Here is a 12,817-nt window from a genome sequence, read left to right on the forward strand (position 1 = left end):
GTCGACTCCGATTGGCTGGCGCGCGGCTTGCATAAATCTGCATGCTTTGGCATATCAGACGTTAGACAGGAGATGGCTCCGTGGATAACGGGTGATACTCAGACTACTAGTCTATGACGCGCAACGGGTGCAGCGGCGGCGGAACGGGTTTGAAACTGGGGGAGCATCACCAAAAAGGGGCACTTGCAAACCCGTGCTGAAATGACGACACGTTTTTTTCACCGGACACCCTTGGCCTCCGTCCGTAAAATCAAATAGTGTGTGTGTGTGTGTGTGTGTGTGTGTGTGTGTGTGGGGGGGGGGGGGGGTCCCGATAGACCTATAGAAAGCGCCTGCTGATTGGTCAAAATCTAGGAAGTCAAGAGGCGGGGTCTTGCCTAATTAATCAGCAAATCTGTTTGCGCATAATAGACCACGGCATTCGCCGTGGTCTATTACATATACTTCCTTGCCTGACTTCGGTCGAAATCCATAACACGGGTACGTACGCACCCAACCTCGAGTCCCATGCATGCAGTGCTTACTTTATTTCCAACCGCGTTTCCAATAGTTAGCCCTTTGATAGCAAACTTTCTTCCTGTATCCTGATTCGATGCTACGATCGGCTTGTAATGGATTTATACCGTGTACTTGGTCTTGTTATTTTCAACGTGCAGTACGTGTTTTCACAATAATTGTAATTAAAAACGTCCACGCCTTCTCAAAAATACTCCTTTCCTTTCCAATTTGCTCATATTAATATGAAATGTGATATTGCATAATTGGCGGGATAAGATTGTAACATTTTAACTCAGAAAACAATCGTGTTTTCGTAACTCACGGCGCGAATTGGTTCTGTTTTTACCCAAGACACTGCATACAAAAACAAACGCTAATGTAACGCACAGTCAGGCACCAGACTATTCCTCATTGCGTACGTGTTCAAATATCTTGCACATGCAAATGATCCAATTGCAGGGTGAGAGAGCTGATGGCACAAAGTCCGATCGGATCACATGAATGCAACGCATACCTTACCATGGAACTCGCAACCTGCTTGAGCAAAGTCTAACAACATCAACGACGCGACGACGCACATACTAGACTTGGCCAAGTCTGGGTTGCGCTCGGTCTGTGCCTATATCTGTATATTAAATCCACTCACAGCGCATATCGCATACTTACAGTACATAACGCGCGCCCTCATGCGTCGAATCCGGACCATCATGTTAAAAACGTACATGTACATGTTATTTTCAAGTGATGCAGCAACCCATGTATGCACATGCTCTGAAATACATGCACACACATGTACGTATAGTACGCGTGTTGTACAATGTACATGTACATACAAGTGTGTGCGCATTGTTATACGGCACTGAAGTGGAACGCGCGCTGAAGTGTACCTTGTCACTGCTTGTCGGGCTTCTGGAGAGACGTAAACTAAGTGATTTTTGCTACTTTTTTTTAAAAATTAAGATACCGACTTAAAGCAATTGCGACTTGAGTCAAGTCTACGCACATACATGTACCATGAACTTGTAACCTTGAATGGCTGTGTCGACGACGTGTACACTACTAACAAGAACATGTAAGTACGAAACGCAATGTGTATTGGCCTTGACGTTGTACTTGGTGGTTATCCTCTTCAGAACTCCTCGAGGAAGTCTAACTAAGAGGCTTGGAAAGTGGCATATTCAACTAAATCAAGGATTTGAATTGATTGTGTTTAGGGCATTGATGACAGGTAATTTGTTCCATTTTTTGACAGTTCAAAGGATTGCATGTATTGCATATTGCATGTATGGTTCTTGCGGTGATTTCATTGCATTGGCAGTTGTTCCCCTCCTTTGTCTGTTACTTTTCGGTTGCAGTGCATCTGGTTGAATGTTTACTGTGTTGTTGATGACCTTGTACAAAAATACTAGTTGGTTTGATTCCCTCCTCTCTTCAAGTGATGTCCAGCCCAAGGAAGCCAACATCTGAGTTACGCTGCTTCTTCTTGAAAAATCCTTGCAGACGAAACTAGCAGCTCGCCTCTGCGGGACTCTTTCAAGCGAAGAGATATGTTTTTGGTGGCATACGGGTTCCATAAATGTGGCCAATTTACTGGACTACCTTCGTAAAAAAGGGCCACACTTCCACCATGTACAAAAACATGTCGAACTTTGTCAAATTTTGATTTTCACATTTAGGCTTAGTTTGTAGTGAGTTTTTTTTGCTTTAGAAGCATACTCACCCACTTTATATGCTAATCAGAAAGTGCTGCCTTTTTCAAATGTCTATTTTTCCCCCAGTTTTTACCATTTTTGGCGGCCATATTGGCCGCCATCTTGGATATCTCCTTCGCATCGGATTTTTTTTCTGTTAACATCCAAAATGTGACATCCAAAACGTGTTTTAGGACCCCCAAAAATTGGTGAAAATTAGTTCGGGGGGGGGGGGGGGGGTTCACGGGGTTCCCCCATACATACTCCCCTATATGTCATTCTTATTCATAGCTCCTTGTTGATCCCAAGCAGTTTTTTTCTCCGAAGGTCTATATTAATTTTTTAAAAATTGGGGAATTTCTTAAAATTTCAATCAAGAAATAATTGAGACTTTTCAGTCAACCAATTAATTTCTTTGGATTCAAATTCAGTCCATTCTGCAGGTTGTCTACAGCTGTCAAATATCGAGAAGAGAAGAGAAGACATGGACACAAAATTAATGCCGACTCTTTTCAACGATCCGGGCCACTATGTCAAGGCCCTCCACTATTGTAGTACAGTTTCATGATCACATGATCCACTCCGTCTGCTCCAAAACTATGGAAATAATATATTTGAGTCAAATATTCAGGGCAAGCAGCATGTAATATTCTTAAAACAAGCAACACGATTTTAAAAACACTTCTAGACCTTATTGGAAGCCAGTGAAGATAAATAAAAACAGGTGTGATATGACAGTACTTGTAGGCCTACATGTTGCACATAAGCCTGGCACATGCATTAATTTTGATCACGCCGAAGACGGTCTAAATGCACATAAAGTATCCCATAGAGGAAGCTGTTACGGTAATCCAAAAGTTGGAAGTAATATATGCATGGACAAGTGTTTCAGTACAAGCACGTCTTAAAAAAGTCCACGAAGATAATAAAATGCTGAACTGCACGTTCTAACAACATGATCTTTCATAGAGTTTAACATCAAAACCACGCTCCCAAGTTCCGGGCAAGCGTCACGGGGCTGACAACTGATCCCCAACCTGTATCCCGTCTATCTTAACCTTTGCCAATTGCTGACGAGTACCAGTAACCAAGAATTCAGATTAGTTATCTGTTAAGAATAACCCACTTGCGGGCATCCAAGTACGTAAATCCTTAATACATGATTCCATAACAGAGAAAGCTGACTCTTGAGTCAGATGATTTGGCTTATATTCAAGTCACTTTGCGAATACGGTACAGCGGCCGCTTGTCAAGTACACAGTAACAAACAACGCGTCACAGACTCCCACCTTGTGGTTCTGGAACGCACAAAAATACTATCCCGGAACCGGACATAAAACACATTTTCCAATTCGTGGTTTCATCATTGGCTTTGGGCGATTTCTGATTAACATCTTGGATTTGAACGTCGGCTAAATGTATGCCCTCATTTTAAAAACTAAAAAGATACATGCCCACTTTTAAATAATCAGAAACAGTTTTGTATAATGCAATTTGGTTTTGATGTTGTCAGCGATCAGCGAACAAAATTATGAACCCGAAAGCCAAACCAGATAGCCTATTATAAGACCGAAGTTTCACTTCTTTTTAAATGTTAGTGATAAATGACTCTCTCTCTCTTGTCATTATTTGTTATGATTATAGTGTTCAAACATTCGTCACTCGATTTGACTCGTGCTAAATATTGCACTCGACTCGGCAGATCGACTCGACTACACACTGTGACTCTACTCGACTCGACTCGACCTTCTTGACCTAATGACTCGACTCGACTAGTCACAAAAATCAGTGACTCGTTACAACTCTGCTCACTACAGCGTGTCCCAATATAAACATTGTGCATGAAGAAATCGCTGATTTTCTCAAAAGTTGGTCAGACTAGCTAATCAGATTGCATAGCATTTTCAAGCCTATGGTCTTGCTTATAATTGGTAAAAAATAAAGAATATCCAACGATGCAAAACAGAGACCTTATTTGGTAAGGCTAATAGGCTATGTATTTTTCGACCCTAACAGGAACCTTGTGGAACACCCCACACAAGGTCGTGCTCATAAGTTATCAGACATTATACCGTTGACCACATCTTCCAAACAAATATGACCTGAACCATCGACTCCGAATTTTATTATTCAAGTGTACAAAAGGATAAGGATATTAATGTGAACAGGTGTGTCAAAAGCAGAGCTAATAGGTCGAGCAAAACCAGCAAGGTAACCTGTTTGTTGTTTCCTGGCCAGTAAGGGATTTTTTTTCCCCACTCTCAATCAGAGTTGTAACGAGTCACTGATTTGTGTGACTCGAGTCGAGTCGAGTCGAGTCATTTTAAAGAAGTGACTCGAGTCGAGTCGAGTCATTTTAAAGAAGTGACTCGAGTCGAGTCGAGTCATTTTAAAGAAGTGACTCGAGTCGAGTCGAGTCGAGTCGAGTCAAATATTTAGCTCGAGTCAATTCGAGTCACGAATATTTGAACACTATATACCAACATTTATAAAAGGAGGCCATAAGTTTAGCAAGCGTTCGAATCCAAGAGCTTTATAAGAATTCGCCTAAAGCCAATGGTGAAACAGCGAAAAATCTATTCTAAGATGGAATTTTGCGTCGGGTGATATAAATCAAATTAGGTTTGCCCTTCTTGCGTTTATATGTCGGTGAAGGGCAAACGAATTTGATTTATATCACCCCGACGCAAAATTCCATCTAACAATAGTTTATGCGGTACCCACTGCTATGTACATCAGATTCGAACCAGCCAACCGATCCCGTTAACTCGGTCGAGTGGTAAGACATCTGCACTAGAAAGCAGGAGGTCGTGGGTTCGAGTCCAACCCGAGTGATTTTTTCCAACTTTCACTCGGGAGGTAACACACTGAGTAAACAATGTTTATACGTCGGTGAAGGGCAAACCTAATTTGATGAAGCGAAAAATCTGGTTCCTGGATAGTATTTTGTGCGTTCTAGAACCATGAGGTGGGAGTCTGTGACACGTTGTATATTTATACATGACTAATTCGCAAAGCGAAGTGAGCATACATTTTGCACCGTAAGTCATTGCAAATACTTTTTGCAAAGTTGTGCTTTTATTTTTGGGACTCGAGTCTTATTAGCCTTCGTTCGATTCGAGTCGAGTCTTCCGACGAAGGACTCGAGTCGACTCGAGTCATTTGCTCGCAGTGACTCGAGTCGAGTCGAGTCATTTATCCTTAGGGACTCGAGTCGAGTCGAGTCACCAAAAATTGTGACTCGAGTCGGACCCGAGTCGAGTCATTGACTCGAGTCATTACAACTCTGCAGTCTCAATAATGTGCCGTTTCAGTACTGTGGCACATTACGATACGCTGTCGATGTCTGAAATGTAGGGAGAAGATTATGAAAAGTAAGGTGTAATCGTAACTGGTCGCAAAAAGTTTTTTCGTGCATCGTCGAAATGAACTGTAAATTGTTGACTGGGCGATAATTTTTGACATTGGCCTCCACACCTGTCTCGCTCATGCAGGTTGTCACGCTGAAACTACATCCAGAAGGGAAGAGAACATGGAAACGAAATCACTGCCGAGTCTGTTCAACAATCAGGACCACTTTGATAAGGCGTACAAAGTCTTCTGCGCTCGGTCTGCCAAATTCAAGACGTACTGTGACTGGGTGGACGGTGTGTTTAGCGAGGCGGTGGTTGGTAGGCTCCAGGTCACACTGGACGGAGAAGAAGAGCTACGGGTCATGGGAGTAGGCAGTGGGTCAGGTAAGAATACCGTTCACAAATGGAAAAGTTACAAACAATATTTTTTCTCCTATTTTTGCGACTGTCTATTTTTTTTGAGCGCCGACTGATGTCGATCGCCTTATTATCATCGAAGCTTGCACTCAGGTCGCAAAATATCGGTGATTTTGTGTGCCAAACAGTTGATCCTGAAATGTCAATCGCCACGTACCGTTCTGTATCGTCACGAGATCGACCTAGCTGAGGCCAGTTTGAGAAGTCAAATCCAAATCCCATCTTGATTGGACCAAGACTACAGGCCGGCTAACGGACGATATACTCTCATTATTGCAGCCCGACATCTGACATGATTTGAACAGCTCAAGACATGTCTTCTTGCAAGACTATTTATTGACACTAATTGTCATTGCCTATAATATTTTTTTAATGTTATTATGGCCATTATGTAGGTGAGATGGATTGTTTGATGTTGGAGCAGCTCAAAAGGCGTTTCCCGCTCATCAATAATCGTGTAGTTGACCCTTCTCAGAAGTTGCTGGTCCAATACAAGGCATTTGCTCAAACGAAGGCTCACCAGCTACACGGTGTTAAGTTTGACTTTCGGCAGCAGACTATTGAGCAATACCAAGAGGCGGGATATGTGACCAAGTTCCATTTCATCAGCGCAGTTCACTCCATGTACTTCGTTGACAACTTTGATAGCTCCGTGATGTATCTGTACGACTTACTGATCCCAGGAGGAGCATTACTTGTGATCCTAAGGCAAGGTCAGTATTTTATGCAAAGTGCTAAATCTTATTATTTTGGCGTAGCACGTATCGGCTCCCAACGGATTTTATTCTATGCAAGGGCGCTGGCAATGGTTTATACAGAATATTCTAAAGGAAACTCAAAGCATCCTGGGAAAGTTATCGCCATAATGCGCATATAGGTCAGGCACACGAGGAATATTGTTGACCGACGTCACCCCTCCCCCCTCACCCCGAAAGAAAAGTGTTAAGTTAAGGCCAATTTGTTTAGCACTGTAGCTCCCAAAGTCAGTCTTGAAGAACCATTTTTATTGGCGTTAACACAAAAGGTGGGGATAAGTTGAGATTTTTTGGTGTACGTTTCTGTTCAGAAAACAACGGATGGCAGCGATTTCTGGACCGCTTTCCTCAACTTTATGGTCGGGCCTGTTGTCACCTACAAGTAACTTCGAGGGATTTACTCAATTTATTGGACCGCCGTGGTATCCCGTACACGCAGTACCACCAACCCACGAGCTGCGACATCACCAAGTGCTTCGACGAAGCTTCCGAGGAAGGCAGCCTGCTGGTGGATTTCCTGACCCAAACAGTTCACTTCAAGGAGGCGGCGGCCGAAGACGAACAGAGATCAATGATGGAGTATCTTGCAAGCAGCGACTGCTCCGAGAGGAAAAATGAGGCCATACTGCTGAACATTCCCCGGGATGCAGTAGTAATAATTAAGCAACAAGAATTCAATTAATTTTATCAACAATAATCAAGCCACTATACAAATACAAAATTTCCGAAAAGTTATTTCTTTAAACTGGGCCGGAAAAGTTACCTCAAACCTGTGGAAAGTTACTTCAAAGTGAACTCATTGCGTCCAAGCTTGTGCAGATCACACCATAGAGCAAGGACCCAAGGAGTCAGAACTCTTGGGCGATTTACATTTCGACCATTAACATACCAATCTCTCGGGAATGTCTATAGCTACAGCACTGTGACCGCAAGCCTCGACCATTCAAAGCGTGAATGCCAGCGGCCTTTGAACACGATGATCGTCGCCGCCTTTTTAGTTGGTAACCATATGCTGCATAATAAGTCATGTCACGTCGCTGCTCTTTTTTGAAAAATATATTTTACGACAAGATAGGTTTTTACAACTGCGCAGTTGTTAGATGTGAGTTATGAACTCAAGTTAGCAATGTGCAGTTGTTGGTGCTTAAAAGCGTTATCTGTCCCTGTAATTTGGAGATAAATTGGATTTCTTTCAGATAAGTTTTCATGTATTTTCAGACATTTTAATTGGCAATATATCATTGTTGAAATGTGTTTTTTTTGGAAAATTTCACAAGTTTTCACACTAAAAGTATAGAGCATTTTGTTCTTCATGAAATGATTGTTTCAGTGATGTTGACCACATTGTTAGCCAGTTTTAGCCAACTCCGAACAAACACTTCAAATTCATTCATTTTTAGCGATGTATGACAACTGCGCATGCGTATTTACCATGGTACTGTCTACGAAGCCATGCAAACTCCTTTTTTTTGGCATTAGTGAGCGCGGATCTCTGTTGTGTCGAGATTAGCGTAGTGAGCAACTGAGCAAGCTGGCGCCAGGTGCTTTCTATTGTAGCTTTCGAGCGCGGCGACGATCGTTTTACTTTTGAAGTCTTGGAGTACGAACTCCTTGGGTCCTTGCTCTTATGGAACGCCAAACGTACCAATTGATGATGTTACCGGGTAAACGTAATTTGATGATGTCGTCAATGCATTATGTGATGTAGTCAATGCATTATGTGATGTAGTCAATCCTTTATGTGATGTCGTCAATCTATTATGTGATGTCGTCAATCCATTATGTGATGTAGTCAATCTATTATGTGATGTAGTCAATCCATTATGTGATGTAGTCAATCCATTATGTGATGTCGTCAATCCATTATGTGATGTAGTCAATCCATTATGTGATGTAGTCAATCCATTATGTGATGTAGTCAATCCTTTATGTGATGTCGTCAATCCATTATGTGATGTCGTCAATCTATTTTGTGATGTCGTCAATCCATTATGTGATGTCGTCAATCTTTTATGTGATGTAGTCAATCCATTATGTGATGTAGTCAATTCATTTTGTGATGTAGTCAATTCATTATGTGATGTAGTCAATTCATTATGTGATGTAGTCAATCTATTATGTGATGTAGTCAATCCATTATGTGATGTCGTCAATCCATTATGTGATGTAGTCAATCCATTATGTGATGTAGTCAATCCATTATGTGATGTAGTCAATCCTTTATGTGATGTCGTCAATCCATTATGTGATGTCGTCAATCTATTTTGTGATGTCGTCAATCCATTATGTGATGTCGTCATTCTATTTTGTGATGTAGTCAATCCATTATGTGATGTAGTCAATCCATTATGTGATGTAGTCAATCCATTATGTGATGTAGTCAATCCATTATGTGATGTAGTCAGTCCATTATATGATGTCGTCAACCCATTTACGTGGAGTTACTGCGTAATGGATTGACAACACCGCATAATAGATTCACTACATCACATAATTCGGGAGCCAGGGTGACCGTTTTAGCTGAATTTCGGCTAAATTTGGCAGAATTTTTCGGGACAAAAACTAGTGAGACAGAACGTTTAGCAGATCGATTTCGTTAAGGAGCAAGCAGATTTTGTAAAATTGGTAATTTGACGGAAAAATATGGCAGATTTGAAAATATAGCCGATTAGTTTTGAAAAAGCTTCAATTTGAAGCTGCCTGACTGTAAAATACTTATGCCAGTATAGACACGTGCAGTAAAAAAAATCAATTATTTTTTTTAAAGGAAATTGTATATTTCTTTTGTTTAAGGAAATTATATACTGCATGTGAGCATAAGTGTTTATAATGAATTCCGTGTAATGATAGGTGATTTAGTAGATTTTTGTTAAATCTAGCAGATTTTGAAAGTACATCTAGCAGAATGCTGCCAGTACCTTACGGTCACCCTGGCAGGAACTATATAAAGGGATAGCTCACAGCGTATTGCATTGACAATACTCACGTGGAAGCGGCATGCAGGCGTGTGCTGCGTTAAAGTTGTGAACATGTGACTCTCGATATCAGACGTAATGTTATCCTAATTACCAGACACATATTACCATGAAGACTTTGTCTGTTTTTATGACACTTCGGACATTGTTATTGATTACAATAATGGAACACAGAACATGTTTAAATTATCCCTTGAGCCCAATGAAAAGTACCAAGCACATTTTGCTAAAATTAATTTCATCATCGGCGACGTCAAATTATATAAATGTCGTGTCTAGTCAGGTTTTATTATACGGCAATAAATACGGTCAGCGCTCTTTGAAGACGCGCCTTCGGAGCCCTGTGGTTAATTTCGTTATCATAAATTCACGATGCACCGGCATGCTTCAATTTTGGAATGATTCGTTTTCATCAAGAAAATGAGCCGTCTTGCTGTACGATGGAGAATGGGTGGTTGGACATTTTTAACAGTTTTACCAGATCCAGATGGACCTTGCTGAGGATGTGCTAGCTATCATAGCATCGCTGTTTGAGACAGGCATGCGAAAAAAAAATATCAAGTGAGTTGTTATGCAATTGAGCAGAAGAGGGAATTAAAGGGAAAATACAACATTTGCAAACATCAAAAAATAAAACTACCAAATCATTTTGAAATACCTTGCTGGACTGCTAGTGAATGACAGTGTAAAGCATCCTGTAAAATCATGGCACCTGGTACACTGTCATTTTCAAGAAAAGTGGTATTTTTGTATCAATTTCCAACGCTGATCGGCCGATCAGCGTTGGAAACAACTGGCTTTTTTTTCAAATACTGGCCCCGTGACCATCGCACTTGTTTGCAATCGATTACCAACCTATGAACGGGTTCGAGCCAGCAAGACTGGTTTCCTGACCTTACAATTCCCCAATGTATGTAAACTGCTCTGTTTCTTCTTATATGGAGTCAGGGAACCAGACTACAGGAAAATGATCGTTTTTCTTGGTTTTTATAGCATTTTCGAACCCAAAACCCGCTCAAAAAAGTCAGTGTAAGTATATTTGCTATATATTTCCAACCCCCCATTCCATCCATTTCTGAAAATTACAGCAAAAGCAAATGATGTGTATTCCCTTTAAGAAAACAATGGTGGAAGGAGAATAAGCTTGTTGATAGATTTATATGAACCAGTTTATCTGTTGGAGACAGAGATCCAAGGGCAGGCTAATTAGGTTCACGCGCTCAAAACAACCGAGCAGAAGGGCGGATGGCGGATCCAGGCATTTTTGCAGGGGGGAGGGGAGTCGGAGGTCAGGGCCGTCAGGTTTTTTTTTATGTCCAATTGTTGTGGACAGGCGGTTATAAAAACTAAAACCTTACTGCCTGCAAGCTATCAGAGGGGGAAGGGGGGGGGGGTAGGGACATACGCTTTAGAACGGCACAGATCATTACAGACTTAAATTTTCCATGTGCCGCGAAAGACAACGAATTATTTCAGGAATGACCGGTGGGTGGCAAAGTGGGATGGGATTACGAATTAGTGGAACAAGAAAAGTACTAACAGGTAGTGTGGTTATAGATCAGTGATCATGTATAATCCTACAAGACAAATTGAAAGTGCTGAATATGTCAACTTCTGTAATTAACTGGTTATGTCCCACCTTAGTGGTCGTAGTAAGTATTGAGGCCTTTTAAAATCAGATTGTCTTGACTAATAGTAATATACCTATGAATCCGCTAACCGTGTAACTGGTCATAAACTTGTCGTTCTATGAAAGATTCTTAATACCAATTAACAAATTGAGATACATTCTGTATATATATTTATCTTTTCGATTAGAACTTTCATAAAAATAGAAGTATATTATTCAGATTAAAGAAAGAAAGAAAAAGCGCCTGGAAATTTAGTGGGGCTTAAATCATCTATTATTAAACGATATCCATTTATAAACACTGATAATCACATGCAGTTTATAATTTTCTTTAACAAAAGAAATATAAAATTTGTTTTAAAAAAATTAATTGATTTTTTTTACTGCACGTGTCTATCCTGGCATAAGTGCTTTACAGTCAGGCAGCTTCAAATTGAATCTCTTTCAAAACTAATCGGCTATATTTTCAAATCAGCCATATTTTTCTGTCAAAATACTTATTTTACAAAATTCTGCTTGCTCCTTAACGAAATCGATCTGCTAAACTTTCTGTTTTACTCGTTTTGGCCCGAAATATTCTGTCAAATTTAGCCGAAATTCAGCTAAAACGGTCACCCTGGCTCCCGAATTATGTGATGTAGTGAATCTATTATGCGGTGTTGTCAATCCATTACGCAGTAACTCCACGTAAATGGGTTGACGACATCATATAATGGACTGACTACATCACATAATGGATTGACTACATCACATAATGGATTGACTACATCACAAAATGCATTGACTACATCACATAATGGATTGACTACATCGCAAAATAGATTGACGGCATCACATAATGGATTGACGACATCACATAATGCATTAACTACATCACATAATGGATTGACTACATCACATAATGGATTGACTACATCACATAATGGATTGACTACATCACAAAATGGATTGACGACATCACATAATGGATTGACTACATCACATAATGCATTGACTACATCACATAATGCATTGACTACATCACATAATGGATTGACTACATCACAAAATGGATTGACTACATCACATAATGGATTGACGACATCACATAATGGATTGACTACATCACATAATGGATTGACTACATCACATAATGAATTGACTACATCACATAATGAATTGACGACATCACATAATGGATTGACGACATCACATAATGGATTGACGACATCACATAATGGATTGACGACATCACATAATGCATGGACTACATCACATAATAAATTGACGACATCACATAATGGATTGACGACATCACATAATAGATTGACGACATCATATAATGGAATGACTACATCACATAATGGATTGACGACATCACATAATGGATTGACTACATCACATAATGGATTTACGACATCACATAATAGATTAACGACATCGCATAATGGATTGACGACATCACATAATGGATTGAGAACATCCCATAATGGGTTGACGACATCACATAATAGATTGA

General features: G+C 40.4%; 1 protein-coding gene across 2 annotated transcripts; it reads left to right on the top strand.

The window, feature by feature from the left end:
* Positions 1-1,345: 1,345 nt before the first annotated feature.
* On the top strand, positions 1,346-7,564 carry LOC119738035 (histamine N-methyltransferase-like). 2 transcript variants are annotated; one of them, XM_038212754.1, is made up of 4 exons: positions 1,346-1,570; positions 5,684-5,926; positions 6,355-6,672; positions 7,026-7,564. In XM_038212754.1, the coding sequence occupies exons 1-4, from the start codon at positions 1,531-1,533 to the stop codon at positions 7,394-7,396; spliced, it is 972 nt and encodes a 323-aa protein (XP_038068682.1). In that variant the 5' UTR covers positions 1,346-1,530; the 3' UTR covers positions 7,397-7,564. The 2 variants fall into 2 exon arrangements, with proteins under 2 accessions (XP_038068682.1, XP_038068681.1); XM_038212753.1 differs by having other exon boundaries at positions 1,346-1,726; positions 7,026-7,563.
* The last annotated feature ends 5,253 nt before the right edge of the window (positions 7,565-12,817 follow it).

This window comes from Patiria miniata, unplaced genomic scaffold, assembly GCF_015706575.1.
Source record: "Patiria miniata isolate m_02_andy unplaced genomic scaffold, ASM1570657v1 HiC_scaffold_3, whole genome shotgun sequence".
Classification (NCBI taxonomy): domain Eukaryota; kingdom Metazoa; phylum Echinodermata; class Asteroidea; order Valvatida; family Asterinidae; genus Patiria; species Patiria miniata.

Bases quoted from the DNA above. Each gene is read 5' to 3' on its own strand.
- LOC119738035 (XM_038212753.1), top strand. From the start codon at position 1,531: ATGGCTGTGTCGACGACGTGTACACTACTAACAAGAACATGTAAGTAC. The intron at 5,927-6,354 runs GTAAGAATACCG...GCCATTATGTAG, and splicing joins GGGAGTAGGCAGTGGGTCAG to GTGAGATGGATTGTTTGATG. The intron at 6,673-7,025 runs GTCAGTATTTTA...GTTTCTGTTCAG, and splicing joins ACTTGTGATCCTAAGGCAAG to AAAACAACGGATGGCAGCGA.